Source organism: Puma concolor, chromosome F2 (genome assembly GCF_028749965.1).
Source record: "Puma concolor isolate L17-30 chromosome F2, mPumCon1.1.hap2, whole genome shotgun sequence".
Classification (NCBI taxonomy): domain Eukaryota; kingdom Metazoa; phylum Chordata; class Mammalia; order Carnivora; family Felidae; genus Puma; species Puma concolor.
Genome location: NC_141684.1, coordinates 60,728,548 through 60,753,967, shown reverse-complemented (window position 1 = coordinate 60,753,967; position 25,420 = coordinate 60,728,548). Strand labels below are relative to the sequence as shown.

Below are 25,420 nucleotides of genomic sequence, written 5' to 3'. Positions count from 1 at the left end.
TGAAAATGCCCCAAATGGCAAAAGACATAAACTATACACATTCAAAATGTTGTGTGAACCCAGAGCAGGATAAATATAAAGAAATCCACAACAAAACACATCATAATTAAACTTCGAAAAACTGAAGAAAAAGAAAAAGAATCTTGAAAGTTAGAGAAAAAGCAAAACTTAACCTCAGGGGAAAAACAATTCAAATGACAGTGGATTCTCATCCCAAACCATGGGTGTCAAAAGGAAATAGAACAATATTTATCAAGTGCTAGGGGGAAGATGGGTGGAAGTATTGTCAACCCAGAATCCTATACCCAGCAAAAATATACTTTAGGAATGAAGGGGATAGTGAAGAATTCTCAGATATAGGAAAACTAAGATGATTTTTACCAGTAAACCCATGCTACAAGAATGGATACACCGAGACCTTTAGCAGAAAGGAAGCAAAAAAGAAAGAACTACAGAACAGAAAGAAGGGGGAAAAAACATGGTAAATAAATAATATGGGTAAAAATACTAGAATTTGTTTCTTCACTGAGGTTTTTTTAAATTATATTTTCCAGACAAAGCAAAAATTGTACTAAATGTATAAATTAGTCTAAATGTATATAGAGGAGGGGTCCCTGACTGGCTCAGTCACTAGAGCATGCACCTCTCAATCTCAGGGTCATGGGTTCAAGCTCCACCCTAGGCACTAAGCTTACTAAATAAATACATACACACACACATACATACATACATACTTACATAAATACATAGAGAGGAAATTCTTAAGACAATTATAAATAAGAAAGGTAAAGGGATAAAAAGAGAGGTAAGATTTCTATACTTCACTCCAAAGTGTAAAATGACAGTATCCATAAACTGACACATTATGAGAGCAAGCACTAAGCACTAAGACAAGCACTAAAATGGCTATATAATGAGATAAACTCAAAGAAAGTCTAGATAATCAAAGCAGAATTCTAAAGAGTGACCCAGTAACCCACAGGAGGCAAGAAAAAAAAAACAACAACAATAGAAAAAAGAAATAAAATGGCAGACATAAACCATACCATACCAATGATTACATTAAATGTAAATGACCTAAATACATGAGTTAAAAGGAGACTGGCAGAGTAGGATTAAAAATTAAGACCCAACTACATGCTGTCTAAATGAAACTCACTTCAAATATTATGATATAGGCAAGTTAAAACTAAAAGGATAGGGAAAATAAGGCATATCTTATAAATATTAATTAAAAAAAAAACAAGACATTCTATTTCAAATGACACAGGAGATCTATTAACCCATCCACATCAAACAACCATAACTGAAGAGTATTAATGAAAAAAAAATTTTAAGTCTCTAGAAATTGTTCCAAGTACATATAGCAAATAAGATATTTTCCCATTTGGCTGGACTCTGTCCTCAGTTCTTGGGAGGTAGTCTCTAAATCCTTGGAATTTCCTGAGTGACAGGAGTGTCTTTATTATTCATGGGGGACCCTTTGGACCACATCAGGGTTTATGCTAACAAGATGATTCAAGATGGGTGATGGCCATGTCAGAAAGACCAATGATGTGATTAGATAGTTGGAGCTTTGAATCAAATGATATCAGTCAAATTTCTGAGAGAGAGTTGGAGACTGGTATCAACCTCATGGCCAATGAATGATTCAATTATGCCTATAAAATGAAAGCTCATAAAAATTCTGGACAACTTTGGAAACTTGAGTGAGTCCCCTCTGGTTGGCAATATTACACATCGTGTGTGTGTGGGGCGGGGGGGGGGGGGGGGGGGCGGTGATGATCCATCCTGACTCATGGGAAAGGGACACTGGAAGCTTTGTGTTTGGGAGCCTCCCAGATCTCACCCTATATGTCTCTTCTTTTGGCTGGTTCTGATTTGTCCTTTTTGCTATAACAATTCCATAATCTTGTATAGGACTTTCCTGGATTCTGTGAGTGATTCTAGTGAATTATTAAATCTAAAGGGTCATGAGAAAATTTGAATTTATAAACAGTTGGTCAGAAGTGAGAGCAGCCTATAAATCCCCTCCTAGCAGCTGGTATCAGAAGTGAGGGCAGTCTTGTAGAGAACCATGCCTTTAAACTGTGACATTTAGCCTAACTCCAGGTTTTGCATCAGAAGTTATTATACATTTAATCAAGAAAATGTAACAAATCTCAGTAAGAACAAGAGTCTGTGGCACTGAGCCATGACCCACTTCCTCCCCTCATATGCAGCTAAGAAGATGGGGTGGGGAAGCTCTCTCTCCTCAATCTCCTGTCAAGGAATATGGCATGTCACCAGAAAGGGCAGGCTACCAGAATATCTCATTTCCCCCAGCTCCAAGTTGAAAAATCTAAATTCCTCATATATATATGGCCATGAAATCGGGCAATCCTTCTTCCATGCAGCCACCACTCATACAATGAAGGCTCTACACAAGCACAGCAGGTTGACAATACTTGGGAACTGATATGCCTCTCCTCAGCTTGATCATACGAGAGAGGTTCATGTCAGGAAAGGCAAGCCAAGAACAACAGAGAGTACCTTCCCTGCCCAACACTCTGGTCATTTATGAAGCACTCTCAGGGAAGTGACCACTGTCCCCATTCTCACTGGAAAGCAGTGACTCAGAAATTCTGCTCAGGGGGTGAGGTAGTCCATAAGAACAGAGCTTTAAAGCTCCCCCAAAGGAAATTAGTTTATTTGAAATGGATTGTGGGTAAGTATAAGCCTAAGGGCACTAATGAAACATTGGAGGTTTTAGAGGTTAGCAATTCACAAGAGTCTGCTAATTTCATGAAAACAGCAGGAAGCTACACTATAAACCTAACATAGTTTCCCAGATAGAACCAGGAAAAGAGACAGCCAAGATGAGTGCCGTTGGGATCAAAACCTGAGATACTGGCCTCAGAAACTATTCTGAAAAGGGATCCAAAGTTAATTGGTTCAGACTGGGTATAATTTATGTCCCAAGAAAACCATAGGGCTATATGACAGCAATTAGTGGAAACCAGAAGCTAAGTGTTAAATCAACAGATGCAGAAAACAGAGATTAGAAAGAGGGCAAAATAGAGCCCTACTAAATCCACTATCATCCCATGTGACCATGCACATGCTAAAGACTGCTCTCTCTGAAAGGTGACATCAGGAACTTAATACTGCAAGAGAAACAGACTTCACAAAAATAGTCTAGCTTTTCATTTAATAGGCACGGATGTTTTTGACACCTCTATTCAGTACTAATAAGTGCTAGAAGTTCTAACCAGAGCAATTAGGCAAGAAAAAGAAATAGAAAGCATTCAAATTATAAAGAAGTAAAATTATCTCTGTCCATAGACTGTATGATCTTACATGCAGAAAACATGAGAGATTCTACAAACCAACTGTTTTATCTAATATGTAAACACAGCAATTAACAGGACATAAAGTCAACACACAAAACTCAGTTGGATTTTTTTTAATTTTATTTTTTATTTTTTAAAATTTACATCCAAATTAGTTAGCATATAGTGCAACAATGATTTCAGGAGTAGATTCCTTAATGCCCTTACCCATTTAGCCCATCTCCCCTCCCACAACCCTTCCAGCAACCCTCAGTTTGTTCTCCATATTTATGAGTCTCTTCTGTTTTGTCTCCCTCCCTGGTTTTATATTATTTTTGTTTCCCTTCCCTTATGTTCATCTGTTTTGTCTCTTAAAGTCCTCATATGAGTGAAGTCATATGATTTTTGTCTTTCTCTGACTCATTTCACTTAGCATAATACCTTCCAGTTCTATGTTGCAAATGGCAAGATTTCATTTTTTTTTAATGTTTATTTATTTTTGAGACAGAGAGAGACACAGCATGAATGGGGGAGGGGCAGAGAGAGAGGGAGACACAGAATCGGAAGCAGGGCCATCAGCCCAGAGCCTGACGCGGGGCTCGAACTCACTAACTGTGAGATCGTGACCTGAGCCAAAGTCGGACGCTCAACCAACTGAGCCACCCAGGCGCCCCTAGATTTCATTATTTTTGATTGCCGAGTAATACTCTATTGTGTGTGTGTACGTATGCATGTATATATGTATGTATGTATATACATGTATGTATGTATATACATGTGTGTATGTATGTATACATACATACATATATATACATATGTGTATATGTATATACATATGTATATGTATACATGTATATGTATACATATGTGTATGTATATATACACCACATCTTCTTTATCCATCCATCCATCGATGGACATTTGGGCTCTTTCCATACTTTGGCTATTGTTGGTAGTGCTGCTATAAACATGGGGGTGCATGTGTCCTTTCGAAACAGCACCTCTGTATTCCTTGGATAAATGCCTAGTAGTGCAATTGCTGGGTCGTAGGGTAGTTCTATTTTTAGTTTTTTGAGGAACCTCCATACTGTTTTCCAGAGTGGCTGCACCAGCTTGCATTGCCACCAATACAAAAGAGATCCTCTTTCTCCACATCCTCGCCAACATCTATCGTTGCCTGAGTTGTTAATGTTAGCCATTCTGACAGGTGTAAGGTGGTATCTCATTGTGGTTTTGATTTGTATTCCCCTGATGATGAGTGATGTTGTGCATTTTTTCATGTGTCGGTTGGCCATCTGGATGTCTTCCTTAGAGAAGTGTCTATTCATGTCTTTCGCCCATTTCTTCGCTGGATTATTTGTTTTTTTCGGTGTTGAGTTTGATAAGTTCTTTATAGATTTTGGATACTAACTCTTTATCTGATATGTCATTTGCAAATATCTTCTCCCATTCTGTCAGTTGCCTTTTAGTTTTGCTGATTGTTTCCTTGGCTGTGCAGAAGCTTTTTATTTTGATGAGGTCCCAGTAGTTCATTTTTGCTTTTGTTTCCCTTGCCTCTGGAGATGTGTTGAGTAAGAAGTTGTTGCGGCCAAGATCAAAGAGGTTTTTGCCTGCTTTCTCCTCAAGGATTTTGACAGCTTCCTGTGTTACATTGAGGTCTTTCATCTATTTTATTTTTGTGTATGGTGTAAGAAAGTGGCCCAGCTTCATTCTTCTGCATGTCGCTGTCCACTTTTCCCAGCACCACTTGCTGAAGAGACTGTCTTTATTCCATTGGATATTCTTTCCTGCTTTGTCAAAGATTAGTTGGCCATATGTTTGTGGGTCCATTTCTGGGTTCTCTATTCTGTTCCATTGATCTGAGTGTCTGTTCTTGTGCCAGTACCACACTGTCTTGATGATTACAGCATTGTAGTATATAGCTTGACGTCTGGGATTGTGATGCTTCCTGCTTTGGTTTTCTTTTTCAAGATTGCTTTGGCTCTTCGGGGTCTTTTCTGGTTCCATACAAATTTTAGGATTATTTGTTCTAGCTCTGTGAAGAATACTGATGTTACTTTGATAGAGATTGCATTGAATATGTAGATTGCTTTGGGTAGTATTGACATTTTAACGATATTTGTTCTTCCTATCCAGGAGCATGGAATCTTTTTCCATATTTTTGTGTCTTCTTCAATTTCTTTCATAAGCTTTCTACTATTTTTCAACTCTTTGGTTAGATTTATTCCTAGGTATTTTATGGTTTTTTTGTGCAACTGTAAATGGGATCGATTCCTTGATTTCTCTTTCTGTTGCTTCATTGTTGGTATATAGCAATGCAACTAACTTATGTGCATTGATTTTATATCCTGCAACTTTGCTGAATTCATGAATCAGTTCTAGAAGTTTTTTGGTGGAATCTTTTGGGTTCTCCATATAGAGTATCATGTCATCTGCGAAGAGTGAAAGTTTGACCTCCTCCTGGCCGATCTGGATGCCTTTTATTTCTTTGTGTTGTCTGCTTGCAGAGGCGAAGACTTCCAATACTATTGAATAACAGTGGCGAGAGTGGACATCCCTGTCTTGTTCCTGACCTTAGCGGGAAAGCTCTCAGTTTTTACCCCACTGTAACTCAGTTGGATTTCTATACACTAACAATAAGATATCTGAAAAGGACTAAGAAAACAATCCATTTACAATAGCATCAAAAAGAATAAAATATTTAGAATTCTCTTAACCAAGGAGGTGAAAATTTGTACACTGGAAATTATAAAACACTGCTCAAAGGATTAAAGATGGAACAAATAAATGAAAAGAAATCCCATGCTCATGGATTGTGAAATTTAATATTATTACAGTGTCCATACAACCCAAACAATCTAAAGATTTGATGTAATCCTTATCTAAATACCACTGGCATTTTTTAAAGAAAAAAAAAATCCTAAAATTCACATGGAACTACAAAAGACCTAAGAGAGGCAAGTCAGTCTTGAAAAAGAAGAAATAATCTTAAGGTACCATGCTGACTCATTTTGAAACATTACAAAGCTATAGTAATCAAAACACTGAGGTACTGGAATAAAGACAGACATATTGACCAAAGGAACAGAATAGAAAGCCCAGAAATAAATTCACACACATATGGTCACGTGATCTTTGACAATGGTGTCAAGACTACAATGGGGACAAGACAGCCTCTTCAACAAATGGTGTTGGGCAAACTGGATCTCTGTAAGCAAAGGAATGAAAATGGACCCTTATTTTATACCATATACAAAAAAGTCAATTAAAATGGGTTAAAGATTTAAACATTAAGACCCCAAACTACAAAACTCCTAAAAGAAAATGTAGGGGAGTTTCATAACATTGGTCTAGGCCATGATTTCTCAGATATGATACCAAAAACATAGGCAAAAATAGACCAAATGGGATTATATCAAATGAAAAAGCTTCTGTACAGAAAAGGAAACAATCAATAGAGTGAAAAGGCAACTTATGGAATGGGAGAAAATATCTGCAAACCATTTATCTTATAAGGGAGCAAAACTCAAAATATATAAAAGATTCCTATAACTCAACAGCAAAAAGATTAATAATCTGATTTAAAAATGTGCAAAGAAAGGACTTGAACAGACATTTCTCCAAAGAAGGCATACAAATGGTCAACAGGTATATGAAAAGATGCTCGACATCACTAATTATCATGGAAATGCAAAACAAAACCTTAATAAAGCAACACCTCACACCCGGTAGGATGACCATTAAAAAAAAAAAAAAAAAAAGGAAGGAAGTTTTGATAAGGATGTAGAGAAATTTGAACCCCTGTACACTGTTAGCGCGAATGTAAAATAGTGAAGCCACTATGGAAAAACAGTATGGATATCTCAAAAATTATAAAAAGAACTGTCACATGAGAAACAGCAATCACACTTCTGGGTGTTTATGCAAAAGAACTGAAAACGAGATCTTAAAGAGACATTTGCACTTTGTGTTCACTGCAGCTTTATTCACAATAGCAAAGAAGGAGAAATAATCTAATGTCTGTCAGTGGGTGAATGGATAAAGAAGAGTGGTGTATACATATGATAGAATATTACTCAGCTATAAAAAGAAAGAAATCCTGTCATATGTAATAACATGGATAAACATTCAGAACATTATGCTAAGTGATATAAACTAGTCACAGAAAGACAAATACTACATGATTCCACATATATGAGTTATCTAAAGTAGTCAAACTCACAGAAAACAGAAAGTAGAATGGTGGCTGCCAAGGACTGGGAAAAAGGGAAAATGGGGAGTTGCTGCTCAGTAAGTACAGAGTTTCAGTCATGCATGATGAAAACATTCTAGGGATTTGCTGTAAAACATTGTGTCTACAGTTAACAATACTACACTATGCATTTAAAAATCTGTTGAAAGGGCAGGTCTCATGTATGTTTTTAACCACAATAAAAAATAAAATTTAATTTAAAAATAGTTAATGTCCTATGTACCAATAATGAACAAGTGGAATTTGAAGCTAAAAACACAATACCATTTACAATAGCACCCAAAAATGAGATACCTACGTATAAATCTAACAAAATATGTAAAACATCTATATGAAGAAAAGTACAAAACTCTGATGAACAAAATCAAAGAACTAAATAAATGGAGAGATATCCCATGTTCACAGATAGGAAGACTCAATATTGTCAAGAGGTCAGTTCTTCCCAACTTGACCTATAGATTCCATCCTATCACAATTAAAATCCTAGCAAGTTATTTTAAAAGTACTGACAAACTGATTCTAAAGTTTACATGGAGAGGCAAAAGTCCCCAGAATAGCCAACACCACAATATTGAAGGTGAAGAACAAAGTTGGAGGACTGATGCTACCCAACTTCAAGACACTATAAAGCTACAGTAATCATAATGTGGTATTAGTGAAAGAACAAACAGATCAAAGGAACAAAAGAGGGAACCCAGAAATACACACCCATATAGTCACTGACCTTTGGCAAAGCAACAAAGGCAATACAATGGGGCAAAGACAGTCTCTTCAACAAATGATACTGAAATGACTGGACATCCATGAACACAAAAATTAACCTAGACACAGATCTTACGCCTTTCATAAAGCCAGTAGACCCAAATGTAAAATCCAAAACTATAAAACTTCGAGAAGAGATTACGGGAGAAAATCTAGATGACCTTGGGTATGGTAATGCCTTTGTAGATGTAACATTAAAACAAGATCCATGAAAAAACAATTGATAAGCTAGACTTCATTAAAATTAAAATTTCTATTCTAAAAAAAAGACAATAATATGAGAATTACAAAGGAAGTCACAGACTGGGAGAAAGTATTTGCAAAAGATACATTTGATGAAGGACTGTTGTCCAAAATACACAAAGAACTCTAAAAACTCAACAATAAGATAACAAACACCACAATTAAAAAGGACCTTAACAGACACCTCACCAAAGAAGATATACAGATGGGGGTGGAGGGGGAGATACACATATAGCAAATAACCATATGGAAAGATGCTCTGCATCATATGTCCCAAAGGAAATGCAAATAAAAATGAGATACTACCACACACCTATTAAAAGAACCAAAGTCCAGCATACTGACATCATTGCCAAATGCTGACAAGGACACAGAGTTATAGGAACTCCTATTCCTTGCTGGTGCCAATGCAAAAATGGTACAGCCACTCTGGAAGACAGTACTCTTAACCACACAGTCCAGCAATTGTGCTTCTTGATTTTTCTTCAAAGGAGTCAGAAACTACGTCTACACAAAAACTTGCACATAGATGTTCATAGCAGCTTTATTTATAATTGCCTAAACTTGGAAGCAACCAAGTTGTCCCTCGGTAGGTGAGTGGATAAACGATGATCCATCCAGACAATGGAATACTATTGAGTACTAAAAAGAAATGAGCTATCAAGCCTTGAAAAGACATGAAAGAATCCTAAATGCTTGTTACTATGTGAAAGAAGCCAATCTTAAAAGAGTATGTATCTATGATTCCAACTGCATGATACCCTGGAAAAGGAAAAACTACAAAAACAATAAAAATACCAGTGGTTGTCAAGATTGGGGGAGAGAGGAAGAGATGAATAGGCAGAGCACAGAGGATTTCTAGGGCTGTGAAAATATTCTGTATGATATTATAATGATGGATATATACCAGCAGACATTTGTCCAAACCTATAAAATGTACAACACCAAGAATGAGCCCTAATAAGGTAAACTACAGACTTGAGTGATTATTATATGTCAATGCAGATTCATCCTTTGTCAACACACACACACACACACACACACACACACACACACACACACACACACACACAATAAACCATTCTGGTGAGCGACGTTGATCGTGCAGGAAGCTATGCCTGTGCGGGGATGGGGAATATATGAGAAATCTCTGTACCATCCTCTCAATTTTGTTGTAAGTCTAAAACTGCTTTAAAAAAAATATTTTAAAAAAATAGCAAATAAAAAAGTCTGACATTTTGTAGTAGCACGAAGTGTAACAAAGAAAAGATAATAGTACAGTCGTAAATGTAAATGTACTAGACTGAAGCCTCCCTATCTGAGTTTGAGTTGTAGCAGCAGATAGCCTTTTTACCTTGCTTTCTTGATCTGTAAAATGAATCAGACTAGAGGAACTTGAAAATCTCTTTCAGCTCTAAAAGCCTATGAATCATCTTAACACAAACCAGAAAGCTTGGAATAAAACAATACACTTGAATAACATCACCCAAAAAGCCTGTTGAGTGTTTTCAAAAATGGACTATTACTAAAGTTTTTTAAGTCTTAAGAAAAATCATGTAATGCAGATGGCTGTTCCATTGTTAAAACAAACATTTCACATGCTTTCTCAGCCATTTTAGTGTTTTTACATGATCCACCCAAATATCAAACTGGTATCTGAAACAATAGTTTGGACATTTTCCATGTTATGAAACATCCTAAATGTTTTTTAAAAAAGATTCTGGTAAATGATATACAAAACATTCTTTCAAGAAAATGTATACTTAATTTTAGTGGAATTTCTTAGAAAAAATATTTATTTTTTCTTAATTATCAGCAAGTGATATATATGGAAATAAATGTGTAGTGGCAAATGCCAGACCTTAGAATCAAAAGACACAAGTTCAAGTCTTTACCACCTCTAACTTACTGTCCCTCGGGCAAATTAAAAAAATCACCCGAGCTTCAATTATCCTATTTGTAAAATCAGAGGTTGGACATTCTCCAACCTTTTCACACTTAGGACCGCTTGCACTGTTTTTCTTCTATACATACCATATCTCCTGCATTTATTTAGTAATAATAAATCATCTTCCTGTTTCTTCTACCAAAGACTGCCAATCTGAGATTCGGAACAACTTGTGATATGAATTCAGAGATATATTTCTAACTCAAAGCAATAAATCCACCAAGAATGAATGCAATATTTCTATTAGGTTGTTGAAATACCAATAATGACACCTATTATAAATTGAGTCTAGCAACACCAAGCTGAAAACCACAGGTCTAAAAGATACCTAAGACAATCAACACAGTGGGGAAAAAAGTAAAAACACTGCATTTTTTTCATTTGTTCAAATGAAACCAACAATGTCAGGTACTGTGCTCTCATGCTTTACTTTTTAAATCAAAATAATTGATTCCCTCCCCGCCCCCCAGATTACACTTATTTTTTGTTTTCCCTCCTTTTCTTATTGGGCAGGGTGGTGGTGGTTAACCATGTTTATCTTTCAGATTGATTGGCTTTCGAAGAAGCAGTTTCAACTTTAAAATTTTTTATTGCAATCGTGGATAATATCAAACATAGTACAATGCAGTAAGTAAGTATTTTCTGAATAAATGAAAGAGTAAATGCTACATCCATTACATGCAGAAGTTTTATGGAGACTGTTTTCACTGCCTCACTGAATCTTAAACCTAACAGCCCTCAACCATACAGTTGCCTGTTGTTTCTTTTAAAAAAGTGCTTTTAGTCAATGTTTTGACTATCCATACTCCTCTCACTTCTCATGCCAAGGAGATATTTATCTTCTCAATTACTTGTACTCCATGTAGTATGTATAGAAAGATCACGGACTGAGCACTTCTTCATTCACATTTGTTTTGAACAGAGCTTTCAATTTATTCATGTTAAAACACAATAAAGACTCAATGATTAAAAGTGGTGCATGAATAAATTAGACAGATGAACAGAAGAGAATAGAAAGTCCAGAATAAAACTAAATACACAATCCTGGGATGCCTGGGTGGCTCAGTCAGTTAAGCATCTGACTTTGGCTCAGTTCATGATCTCATGGTTCATGGGTTCAAGCCCCGTGTCAGGCTCTGTTCTGACAGCTCAAAGCCTGGAGCCTGCTTCTGTGTCTCCCTCTCTCTCAAAAATAAATAAACATAAAAATTTAAAAACAGAATCTTAGTATATAATAACAGTAAAGTTTCAATTCAGTGGGGATCAAAGTTGAAGTCATACTTGAGGTATAAATCCCAGATGGGTCGAAGATTGAAAGACAAAAAAATAAAACTATGGAAGTTCCAGAAGATAACGTGAGAGTATTTTTTATAATCATACAGTGGCAAAGGCATTATTAACTCTGTTAAGATTACAAGTGCTACATAAGACTATAAAAGATAGACCATTCAAATATACTAAAAATAAAACCAAACTTTAAAAGAAAATTTCACCATAAACAAAGAGAACTTGAAAAATATTGGCAAGTCATATTATAAAGGCACATACACACATACTCTCTTATCAAATAAGAAAGAATAAAAGACCAGCAATCTAACTTTAAAATGAGCAATAGACAGGCCTATGTCAGTGACATAAAGAGTACAGAAATGGCTCAGCAATATACAAAGATACAGTTGATCTCATTCACAATAGAAGTGTAAAATAAAACTACACTGAATACCATATTTCAACGATCAGATTGGCACAGATCCAGAAGTTTGACAGCACCTTGTGTTCCTAAAGCTGTGGGGAAACAGGAAATCTCATATGCTGCTGGTAGGAATGTATACTGTTAAATCTCTACTGAGTATAATCTGGCTACACCTATCAAAATTATATGTGTACATATTCTTTGACTCAGTAATTCCACTTGTAGCAATCTACCCAACAAATATACTAGCACACACGTAAAATGATATGTGTATGAGGCTTTACCCAGCAGGATAATTTATAATAGAAATATAATGTAAATAATCTAAATGCCCATAGGTTAGAAACGAGTCAAATAATAATAAAGGCCTATACATATCAATACAGAAGGCTCTTCAGGACATATGAAGTGAAAAGAGAAAATTGTAGAACAGTGTGTCTGGAATGCTAGGGGATAAAATAATATGTACTTGAATTTGCTTTTGTATGTATAAAGATTCTGGAACAATACAAAAGAAACCAGCCAATCATAAGTTAACTTGTTTGGGGAACAGGGTAAAAACTGTGCTAATTAGGACAAAAGTAGGGGAAGACTTTTCACTTTTCGTACATTATTTATTTTTAGTAAAAATAAAAAAGAAAAATTAGATTAAGGATTTAACTGAATTTGAACTAAACTCCAACTAAGTTCATAGGTAAAAGGAAAATAAAAGGTAAAAGATTTTTAAAATGTCTATTTGGAGCAGTGGGGAGAACTAGATACTTTGAGGGGCTCTCAGGCTATCCCATTACAGAACACTAGTATTTCTGTAAATCTGAACTTACCCGTACCCTACAATACACAAATTTCACTCCCAGGTGTGTTCCTTGAAACTTACCCACGTGCACCAGGAGACAGGTTCAAAAATGTTCATAGGAATACTGTTTATAGCAATAAAATCCTGAAAATATCTCAGTGTAGCTCAATACATATACAATGGCTTAAATACTATGATGCAACAAATTCATCTTATATTACAAGTGGGAGGAAAAAAAAGCTTTAGAAAATACACAGTAATATTCTTTCTAAATCTTTGGATTAAACAATTAAATCTTTTGGATTTAAACAATTACTGTTAAGGATTCATACTTATTTGGTAAAACTATGAAATACAGGGTGAGGGTACTACATATAAAATCCAGAGAGTGTCACCCCTGTTGTGGAGACGCATGGGAGGCCAAGGGATATGAAAGAGGAGAATGTAACCATAATGATATTGGTAATGTTCTGATTCTTAAATTGAGTGGTGGGTTCACGAGTGTTTATTTTATTATCATCTTCATAAATGTGTTAAATACTTTATGGATCAAGTTGTATTTTTTCACTAAAGATGGTAACACACGAGTTTAACATTTCTTAGCAACTGTAATTCTGTACTGAATTCAGAAAACTCCATCTTTCTAGGCAAGCTGATGAATAAGTAATTTTGAGGATTAACCTAATTTTCTCCTTCTGCTTATTGCAGAGTTCCTTTGATAACAGAGAAAATCAATTAAGTAGTTATTAATACTTCAATTTTTAACCTCTAGGTATTTTCATCTATATGTCATTACTATCCTCTCTTCCAGGTATGAAAATGCTAGATTTAGAAACCTTTCAATTCCCATAGATCTCTGAGAATAAAGAGCATATATTTCAGATTTCTAGAACAAATTTCCAAAATGAAATTTCAATCAGACTTTAAAAAACTATATCTCTTCTTTCAAAAAAAGGTCATAAAAGGTTCTCCAAGGGACTTCAGTATGTAGATAACTGCTACCCTAGCTGTTTACTATACATTACGTGTTTAAATTCAGTCAGTTTGTACAACTCAGGCCAAAGTTTGTGAGTGTTTTAACCATATACTGTATATATTTTCTGGTTATAAAACCAGTATATGTTTATTATGGAAAAAAAAATCTCTGCTTTTCCATATCTTTTAGTTAAGCTTTAGAAAGAAATGTGCCTAATCTTTGTATTCTTCTGGTTTCAGAAAGTCTGTGCTAATTCACAATCCTACTAGCAGTATCTGAGCACCTGTTTCCTCAACATTTAGCTTTATTATTCTTAAATCCTTGCGAATTTTTTTGTTTATTTATTTATTTTGAGAGAGAGAGAAAGACCACGAGCAGGGAAGGGGCAGAGAGAGGGAGACAGAGAGAATCCCAAGCAGGCTCCACACGGTCAACACAGAGCCTGATGTGGGACTCAAACTCACAAACCGTGAGATTATGACCCGAGCCAAAACCAAGAGTCGGACGCAAAATCAACTGAGCCACCCAGGCGCCCCCTCCTTGCCAATTTTTATGGATCAGAAATTACATGACATTTATTTTAATCTGTACTTTCCTGATTATGCAATTTTTCATGATTTAATATCTGTTCTTTTCAAATGTCTCCTTAAGTCTTTTGGCCATATTTCTGTTAGGATATTAACCTCTTAATTTATTATTAATCTCTATGTGTCCTTTGTGTATATTTATCCTGTTGCTATATATGCTGATATTTATGCTGTTTATCATTTGCCTTTCATTTTCCTATGCTGCTTCATGAATTCATTTTTAGTTTTTATGTACCTAATTCCTTCTCTTTTTTCTTTATGCTTTCATCCTTTACTCTTAAAAAATACTCTCACACTACAATCAATAAATGCATCTTTAAATTGTGCATGTGGTTTCCTTTTTAAAAAAACATGTATTTGAATCTTTTTTGTGTAGAAATGAGTCAAACAAGTTTTTAAGTTCGTGGAAATTTAAATTCATTCAATCTTTCCTGAGAATATTTCAGAAAAATATACTATCTTTGTTCATCTGATTAAAGAAACAGAAGCAAGCTTAATACTGCCTCTCTCCTCCTGAGATTCAATGGGCAAGACAAGAGAATCCCAATCCTAGTAATAAAAAGGGCTATAGCTTCTCACCACTCAGGCAAGTCCAACATAGCCACCAATGCAAAAGGAGGGGAGTATCTTTCTGGAACATTTGGATCTTCCTTCCTTGATTCAGGGGAGGAATAGCATTTCCACCTGCCGTTTCAACAGGTGCAACAGCAATGGCAATGAGGATGTGTCTGTCTTGTTGCCCCCAACTGCTCCAGTTAAATAGCCCTCTATTTATGGGATAGGACTTTGCTCAAAGATAATCATCCAGGGCACAAATAGCCCAACAATCTTTTAAAAGTAGTTAGCTGCAAGTCAGCTACACTCTTGGATTTCCAACATAATATTTATGTCCAATTAAATAAGTAACCTGATTGCTTAGTTTAATATTTAAATCCAACCAGCTCCAACTAATTTAGTTGTCTCATTACAAAGTGGTTTGTTAGGGGAGACACAAAAGCAGATTGTTCAGGGTACTCTGCCATAACACTTAAAGAATCTATTAATCTGTTATCTTAAAAGTACAGCCCTCACCCATACCCACACAAAAAAGCAGAGGTTGTAAATACAGTATACAGCATATGGGAAACAAGCCTACAATCTATCTTAAGCCATATCACTGGGATGATGTAGCCTCCTGGTTTCAGGATGTAGATACAGAGTTTAATAATAAATGGATGGGACACAAAAGTGACCAAAAAATGGCAAGCCAACTACAATACTGTAAAGGTCGATAAGAATTCTATCCCATCCCAAAAGTATTTGTCCTGGGTCATCTCTAACGAACCTAGAAGAGCCAGCATATTTCACAGGGGCTAAATAAAACTTTTTAAAAGGTTAACGGAAAAATATTTATGTGAAAAATGCCTCCAAATAATCTTTTAGTGGGTGGATTCAGCACATACCAGTGAATACCTTTGAGCTTAGTCCAATTTTGAATTAAGCTAGAATTCACCTTTAAGAAAAAATGAACCTGTTTTTAAGTAAAACCCTGTATTAATAAGAAACATGGAATGTGAATACAAAATAAAAGATATTATCAACTGAACTGTATCTAAATATTTCACAAAGTTTTCCATGAGCTGTCAGTAGATCTTTAAAATCCATGATCTTTTTAAAAACCTGTTAGTCATTCATCTGTAAAAATCTATCTTTTTATGTGTATGCCAAGCATAAAATTGCCCCATGCTAAATTTAACACAAACCTCACATTACAAAGTTATGTGTTCTTGCACTTCAACATGACTATGACAGTGATTCAAAGGGTAAAAACACACCTAGAACAGTCTACGTTTTGCTGCAATTCAATACAATGAAGAAAGCCTGAGAAGTATGCAAAAATTAGGTCCATATTTTAAATCTGCAGGCAATCAAGCCAGGAGCCAGGCTATGCAATCACGATCACTTGCAAAACCATTTAAACTATTTTTTGTTGTAATTGTTAGCAGTTTCTTATGACTGTAATCTTAAAAAAAAATATCTTCCACTTCAAAAATTAAATGCACATGTACATGAACTTTTTTTGTCTACTTAGAGTTAGGTGTTAGCTGTGCCAGGTTAAAATTATCTTCTTTCTTGTTTCCAATTCTGCATTCCCTGCTTTTAATTTTTGTACACTATGGTTCCAAGTTAATTTCATAATATTTATCAAAATAATGCTTGGCTAAGTACAGTTTGTAAAGTAATATAAAGTTTAATAAAGAAAACACTGTAAAGAGTCACTTTATGATACCATTCTGTTTTTTACAAAGTAATATGTTACCTTTTCAGATGTTATTCAAGAATAGTTACTCGTTTTACAAATGTTAGATCATTAAAGATACTCAGCATGATAAACTGGCATGCGCATTGAATTAGAAGATGTGAAATGAGTTGTTCAAAGCCTGAAAATATGCCAGAGGGGCAGACAGCACTGACAACCTCAAATTCCTCTCTTCCCCCACATGTGCCATCCTAAGAGATGCCTGCTCTGACCTTTGCCTGCAAAACTCTTAACACGGGCATTCTTCAAGGGACAGAAACCACTCAGGGCAGAATTTCAAACTTAGGGAATTACGCAGAAAAGAATCTAACATGAATGTTACCGTTATATACAGATTTAAATTAATTTTCAGGTAACAGATTCATTACCTGAATGATCACTTGCTAAGAAACTAACTTTTTCCTAACGTATTTCAGAGGACGTGGGGCACTGCTGGAGAGCTCCAGCTATCAGGGAGTAAAACAGTTACATTTCAGAGTGGAGCTGCCCTCATCCTCAGTGGTAACCTGAGGCAGGGACCCGATCAGAGGGAAGGACCCTGATATTGGCTTTCTCACCTCTCGGAGTTTGGAAGGGCTGAGGGATCATATCCTTCTTTCAAATACTCAATTTGAACTACTGGAGACCAAAGAAAGTTCTAAAGTGTGAACGGTTTGGTTAAGTTTTACGCTGACTCCAAACAGCTTTATCACTTCTAACATTATGTCTAAAGCAAATCTTGTAGCATTCTTACACATTTCTGATCACTGAAACTCACTGGCCTCTTTGTGCCATCTCTTCCCCTACTTGCAAGTAAGTCCCAAAACGCCTTAGCATGTTTAAAAAAAATCAACAAACACATAAAATTAAGAGCCAAAATGTCACTGTTAAATGATGGAGTTTGCAGGTTATCTATAATGTGATTTCATGTTAAAACTATCAAGTTAATAACCATCCGACTTCCATATTCAAACGTATAGTGTTTATATTCTTTGAAAAAATATCTAGTGCCAAAAGTAACTATTCCAATACAAACTACAGATAACACTGTTCATGAAAAACGTCTGACAGATAAAAAGTGTAACCATGGAATTTTTGTTAAGTCTACATAGAATTATGTAATTTTTATTTAAAAAGGGAGGGAGAAGGCATAGAAGAAAATCAACAATCACTATGTGCTTACTAGGAAACAGACACCATGCTAAGTACTTTATATATAACCAAGATCAATTTAATGCTTACAATCCCGTACCAAATAATCATACACCTGTATATTCAAACATCAAAGGAATTAAACACAAACTTTCTGAGAGTCCTGAACTGATTTCCATTTTTTTTTTTCCCTTGGGCTATGTGCTAAGCCTATCACATTCATCATTCTTATATAGAGAGACCAAAGGCTCAGAGTCATATTAAATTATTTAAGTTATTCCCAGAAAGTAACTCATGAATACAATTACCTCACTGAAATATTCTTTTCAAGAGGCTCGTTTTGATGACCCAAGAATTCAATTCTCAGAAATGTGCTTTGATAAAAGTTTGTTACTAATTTCATTATACATCAAGAGATAAGCTCTGAATATCAAAGAATACTGTTCATTATGACAATTTACATATTTAGGCTTAGTCAGCTTCCAGAAGTTGTAAGGAAGAGAAACAGAGTTAGAAAGGATATAAATTTGGCTTCACTGAGGACTTCATTTCATAGGGTCTTCACAGGCTGGCTATTTTGTTTTACCGATTTACAGTAAAATGGTCACATTAGGGAAAATAGATACTTTTTGGGAGAGGTGGGAAGAAGTTAAAGAAAGACAAATGAGCTTCCACAGCTTGATCATGTACCTTTGAAAAAAGAAATAAACTGGAGATTTTTACATGTTGACGACACTATAATTGGAATGAAATTGCTCACAATTTTATGTAAATTTAATAAAACATTAAAAATTCTAACAACTTAGTACAATGTGAAAAATGTTTATTACTATGTTAAATGAAAACACAGTACAAACTTCCATGTATATTATAATTATGTAAAAACGTGTGTGTACCTAAAAAGAACTGAAACATGAAACAGTTGATTTAGCGTATAAGGGACTTAGAGATAATTGCTTTACTTTTTTGATTCTTTTCTATTATAACAATGTTGCAATAAAAACAACTTAAAAATCAGATCATTACCATGTGGAGTAAATGGTACTATCTCTGCGGTGACTAAACCATGCTAAGAACTTCAGTGCTTATGTCTTCTGTCAGTTCCAGGAAAGCAAACACCACAACTTCCTTGTCTTCCATGTGACATCTCCGGCCCAAACAGATCCAATAAATACCCGGCGCCAGACTAATTACTGGACCAATGACGAACATCAAGTGTAGTTAACATGAAAGTGAAAACTTACTGTTATTTGTTGGTTCAGGAAACCCAGCCTTTGGACCACTCCATCCTTTGTTCTCCCCTGTCTGAAAGATTAAATCAATTGTTTAAATCCAGAGAAATAGATTTATTCAAAAAGAAAAAAGTTAACTGATCAACTAAAGCAAGGACAAAAGTCTCTCAAATAATTATTCTGCTTATTCTATCTCTGATGCGAGGACCATGGACACAAAAGTAACTAGTATGAACAGTATCATTTCTTCCTTTTCTACAGGAGAATCTATTCTTATGTCTCCTGCTTTTATCTGTTCACCTAAATTTACAACTTAAGTAATCAAGAAAGCCCCATATTCAGTACATGTATCATATACAACATGGGCTCTATCTAGATGGTTAAAAAGTAAACAATTCTTATTCAAACAGTAAACAATAATAATCGTCACAAATACTGAAGTGACTAAAAGAGCTGCTTTATTGCTCCTGAGGTCAAATTAACAACAGAAATATTACTGTGTCTGTTCTGTAAAAGTTCTATGACTAGGGTCATGCAACATTGCTAATGACATACACAGAAAATTGAAAACTAAGTCCAAACTTTAAGTAAAACCTGTAATATCCTAACTCTGTCAAATGATTTGATCTCTGTTTCAGATAAAAATACATCCAGAGAAACTAAGATATTTTGAAGTAGTATTTTAGTCAAATTAATAAGTGTCTAACTGGCTATGTTCTCTTTGTGTGAAGCTGGTATTATTGATACAAAGTACTCGGGGGGAAGAGACATATTCTTATTATAATCAGCATTTTATATTTACATTATCAGATGCCAACATTCAAATGGATTAACTCCACATATAAGCACAAAATACAATTCTAGCAAATAGATTACCATTGTGGAAGGACAGAGGAGGAGTAAATGTTCGTAAATGCAGATGGATGTTGATGGAAGATCTGGGGAGACCCCAGTTCCACGTTCTCTGTGCTACACAATACGAGATCACTGAGAGACTTATAGTTTGAAGAAAGTGTAGTAAGGAATGAGTCACCCAAGGGAGGGGAAGAGCAGGCAGATTAAAAGAATGCAGATTCTCAGGCAGATGAGGGCTCAGCTGAAATTGGTAATAATAAATTTAGCATTTCATTCCTCCTTTTATTCTACTTATAACCAAGGTTAAGTATTAGATTATATTCCCTATGTCTAATTTTTTACCTTCAACTGAATCTCAAGCCTACTGTTCTTTGATTTCTACCCCAACACTCTAATAAAATTACTTTTGTAAGGTTTCTTCTTAAACATAACAGAATGAACAGAAGGAGTAATCTGTCTCTCCCCAAACATCTCTAAATTGATAACCCAATAGTCCATAAACTCTCTCTCCCTGTCTTCTGCCCACCTACCCCCCCAAACAGAATATGAAAGGAGTCAACAGCAGAAGAGAGAAGCCTACCAAAGTCTGGAAGCTGAAAAGCAGATACACAAGTTGTAACTGACCTAGCAGATGTGAATAGGCTAAAACTAGTCTGAAGAGTGAGAAGCCAACAAAGACCTTACAAAAAAGTAAACTGATTTGTGCCCCCAGGATCCCAGAAAGCCCCAGGAATTAGAAGCACACCTGGTATTTCTAAAGATGAATGTTGAAAGGACCTGAAAACAGGAAGACTGACTGGACGTCTTTCAAAGAGCTATGAAATCTCCAGGTCACCTCTTTGACCCCAAAAAGACAGATTTCTTAAGAGGGGTCCTCTTAGAAAAGGCTAAAACAGAGACTCTGAACACCTGGCACAGCTGTAGGTGGGAGTGATGGGCCACATTGCAAATGAGGAGATAGAGTCTACCTACACTTATCCTGGAAGAGAAGACCCCCAGTGCCCTTCTTCATTTTGGCCTCAGAAGAAAAAGCCAGGCCTCTGACCTACAAGGAATGGCAGAATTAACACAGGGAACAGAATAAAACTTCCAAAAAAAGGTTAACATTTTTCAAAGTTCCCAGAGGCATGAAAGAAATATTATAACAACTAAACAAGAATAGGAGGTTATAAAAAGGAATATTCTGAGGATGAAGAAGAGCTCTAGGAGGTCAAAAATACAATAGCCAAAGTAAGCAATTTCAAAGAAGGACTGGAAGACACAGTTACAGAAATCTCCTAGAAAACAGAACAAAAGTAGGGAGAGATGGAAGGGAGGGGGGAAGGGAGGAAGGAAGGAAAGATCAGAAGATTATCCATAGGACTAGCAGGCATCCCAGAAAGAAACAATAGCAACAATGGAAGGAAAGAAATTACCAAGGAAATAATAAGAAATTTCCCACTTAAAGAATATTTATCTCTAGATTGAAATCCAAATGCAGTGGGGTTCAGGCCTCACTTCCCCTCCAGCCCCCTCCCCTGGTCCCCTATCCCTGGGGTCATTGGTTAAAAAAAAACAGTAATAAAAGGGTTAAAAGAAATCCAAATGCCCAAGGTGATTTACCAAAGAATACACACATCAAGTCAATTATCCATGAATTTCAGAACCCCTGGGAAAAGAAAGTCAGAAAAGCCTAAAGAGGGGAAAAAAACATAAAAGTTTCATATATAGGCTGAAGAATCAGAAGGCTATGGAGTTTCAAGAGTAGTCCTCGGAGGCAGAAAACACTGGTGCAATGCCTTCAGGAATCCGTGAAAAAATTATTTCCAATTAAGAATTATATCTCAGAAAAACTATGAATTAAGTGTGTGGGAAATAAAAGAGTTCAGACCTACAAGATCTCAAAAAATATTTACTTCTCAAGTATCTTCTATAGGGAATCTACTAAAGTATGTGCCCATCAAAATAAGGAAGTAGATCAAGAACAAGAGAAACCATACAGAAAACAGGCAACTCAACAAGGGAGAGAGGCAAAAAAAATTTTCAAAATAATGGTGAAGAGAAGAACCAAAACAGTAGATCTGCAGCGGACCTATCAATCATCCCAAATTAGAAGAGGATAAAGAGCTCCAAGAAAGATTAAAAACAAAAAAAAAAAATGAAAAAATTACATGATGTGTTTACTTGGCAGAGTCTTAAGAGTAAGTTAGAAAGATGCAGAGAAGTATACATGTGGAATATGTGTATGAGAGTTAAGTCTTCATTTTTCATAGCAAGCACTCAGATACTATCTAAAAATGAAAAATCTAGAAATAGCAATATGAACAACCGACAACACAAAAATAATAGAACAAACAGCTGAAGCATGTGGTAAATGGTTGCCTCTGAAAAAGAGAAGCAGAAATGGCCAGTAGCAGGGCAGAACAGCATATTTCTGTTTATTATAAATCTTGAACCCTTATACTATTAATCTTGAAAAAATCTTGACTTTTTATACATATATGAGTATTACTTCGACCAATATAATAATCAAATATAAAAAAGAGTGAAGGGGGCTCCGGGTGGCTCAGTCAGTTTAGCATCCTACTCTTGATTTCGGCTCAGGTCATGGGCTCTATGCTGGGTGTGGAGCCTGCTTGAGATTCTCTTTATCTCTCTCTTTCTCTCTCTCTCTCTCTCTCTCTCTCTCTCTCCCTCCCTCCCTCCCTCCCTCCCTCCCTCCCTCTCTTCCTCTGCCTATCTCCCCCACTTACACTCTCTCTCTAACAAAAACAACAAAAAAAATGAAGCATGTGTTAGTTACGTCTTGATGTAGAACAAACTCCAAGATATAAATGAAACCCCAATATATGAGTGGAAAAGAAAATCAAGATGTAAGAACAGTATACCTTGAAAAGGTGTAAAGAATGTTCCACTTTTCCTTAGAATGTAGAAATGTTATCAATGAGAAAGCACCAGGAAACGTAAAAAGTCATAACTTGTCTTGAACCATCAGAGATCTGAGATTGTAAAGCACGTAAGTGAAGTGAATGTATGTGACAAACCCCTCTGGGGAGAGGCAAGACTCACAAAGTGTTTCAACACTGGTGGAGCAAGGAAGGAAGAGATGAACGTTCTCAATGCAGGTGAGAAGAAAGTACATGAAATGCCAATAAATTCTAAAAGACTGAGTGTGGGCTAGCACAATAATTTAGAAAAACCAGGATCGTCTGGCAGAAGCTCTTTTCCATGGGCCTCTCCTGAACACTGAGGAAGACAATCAGAGGTACAAGTGGAAACCAGAGAGAGCCTCACTCAGTGGAGCAGGTATGCAGCTGGTGAATGTCTGCCACTGAGAGGAAAGCATGGAACTTTACACACTTCTCTAGACTTTCCTTTTGTACAAAGCAAAAAGCTCAAGCCACTAGAGAAAGGGGAAAAACAAATACCAACTGCCTCTGGGGTAGAGACAAGAAATTCTGTTGCCCCAGAGGCTTAGGCAAAGACTTGTTGCTTCTGGAAAAGGAGTAAAAGCAAAATTTACTTGCCCCTGGAAAAAAAGGAGTATAAAACGCTCCTGAAAGCAAGGCCCTGCCCCAATATAAAGCATAGGTCTGAAAATGCTGACAAGGGGACAGGACATTCTCTTGCACCCAAGAGCACCCACAGATCCAAAGTCAAGTTTGGCCACCATGGGGAAGGAAGCAGAAACACTGATAAAAACCCACCTCTGAGACCCAGGCACACAAAGTCTGACTGAGAATGAGGCTGGGCAAGAAAATCATGAACTATGTTCCCGTACCCACCGCATTCATAACCAAGTAATAAGCACCAACAGCTGACTGCAGAGTATACACAAAGCCCTCACCCCCTGGCACAGTGAAGAAGGACTGCTGAAATGTAAGGGCGGAGCAGAAACATTGAGGAAAAACCCACCCCCAAACCTCACCCCACACAAAGTACAGATACCAGTACTGAAGGAATTTGAAGTCAGTAGTGATGACAGCAGCAACAAAACTCAAAATGGGCTCAACTATGACAAGATGGATGCCACCCTCCACACTAACAGTCTGACAGAAGAGAGACGCCTATTTCTCAACATAAATATTAACTCAGCCTCCGTGATTTCTCAATACACAACATCCACCATTTATTAAAAAATTATGAGACATCCAAAATCACAAGAATAACCCATTTCAGAAGATAAAGAAGTCAAGAAAACAGGACCCAGAGATGACCCAGATGCTAGAATGACAAGAAATAAACTTTACAATATCTATGACTAACAGGTTAGAAGATTTAACATAAAAGACAACATGCATAAACATATGGGAAATTTCAACAGAGAGATAGAAACTATAGAACAAAAGCAAATGGAAATCCTGGGGGTGAGACATGGATGAAAATGAATGTTGACGTCATTATTAACAGATGGATACAACTGAAGAAATAATCAGTAAAACTACAGATAAATCAATAGAAATTATTCAAACTGAAGCACAGGGGGAAAAAAAAGAGTGAAAAATTAAAAGGAACAAAAAATACTGGAGCTATAAAACAATACCAACAGTCTAACAAGTGTGTAACTGTAAATTCCACAGAAGAGAAGAAACAAAGAATAAGAAACATTTGAAATGATAATAGCTGAGAATTTGACAAAATAACTGAATTCAGATACCATGTTCAGAGACCACTAAGGCAGGAAAAATACAAAAAGGAGAATAAATGGATGAAGAAGAGGAAGAAAAGGAGGATGGAAGGAGGAAGGACAGGGGAGAAGACAGAAGGGTAAAGGAAAAAAGAAAAAAATCATATTTAGACACATCACAGTCAAACTGCTGAGAACTAATGAAAAAGGAAAATTTTGACAGCCTTCAAAGGGAAAAAAATATACGAGGAGGAAAGAGCAGGTAAGAATTACAGCAGAAATGACATCAAAAGCTACACACATCAAAAGACAATGAAACAAGATCTTCATAAGTAAAGTTGTGCCCCTTATCCACAGGAGATGCATTCCAAGTTCCTTAGTGGATGCCTGATAACACGGATAGTAACAAACCCTATATATGTGATGTTATTTCCTATACATATGCACCTATGACAATGTTTAATTTATAAATTAGCCACAGTAAGAGATTAACAATAAAAATAATAATAAAATAGAACCATTATAACACTATAATAAGTTATGTGAATGTGGTCTTTCTCTCAAAATATGTTCTCATACAATACTATTTGTGCAATGATGTGAAATGATAAAATGCCTACATGATGAGATGAAGTGAGGTGAATGACTTAGGCATTCTAATGTGCAGTTAGGCAACTATTAACCTTCTGATGAGTTTCCAGACCTGCAGGTGACTGCAGGTGACTGAAA

At 36.0% G+C, this 25,420-nt stretch overlaps 1 protein-coding gene across 15 annotated transcripts in view; it reads right to left on the bottom strand.

Moving 5' to 3' along the window:
* STAU2 (staufen double-stranded RNA binding protein 2) overlaps positions 1 to 25,420 on the bottom strand; it is a 312,929-nt gene that overhangs the window by 138,563 nt on the left and 148,946 nt on the right. For all 15 annotated transcript variants that reach the window (XM_086695695.1, XM_086695693.1, XM_086695694.1 and 12 more), the window contains one exon: positions 19,243 to 19,303. In XM_086695695.1, coding sequence (XP_086551821.1) covers positions 19,243 to 19,303 — 61 coding nt within the window. The remainder of the gene's footprint in view (positions 1 to 19,242; positions 19,304 to 25,420) is intronic.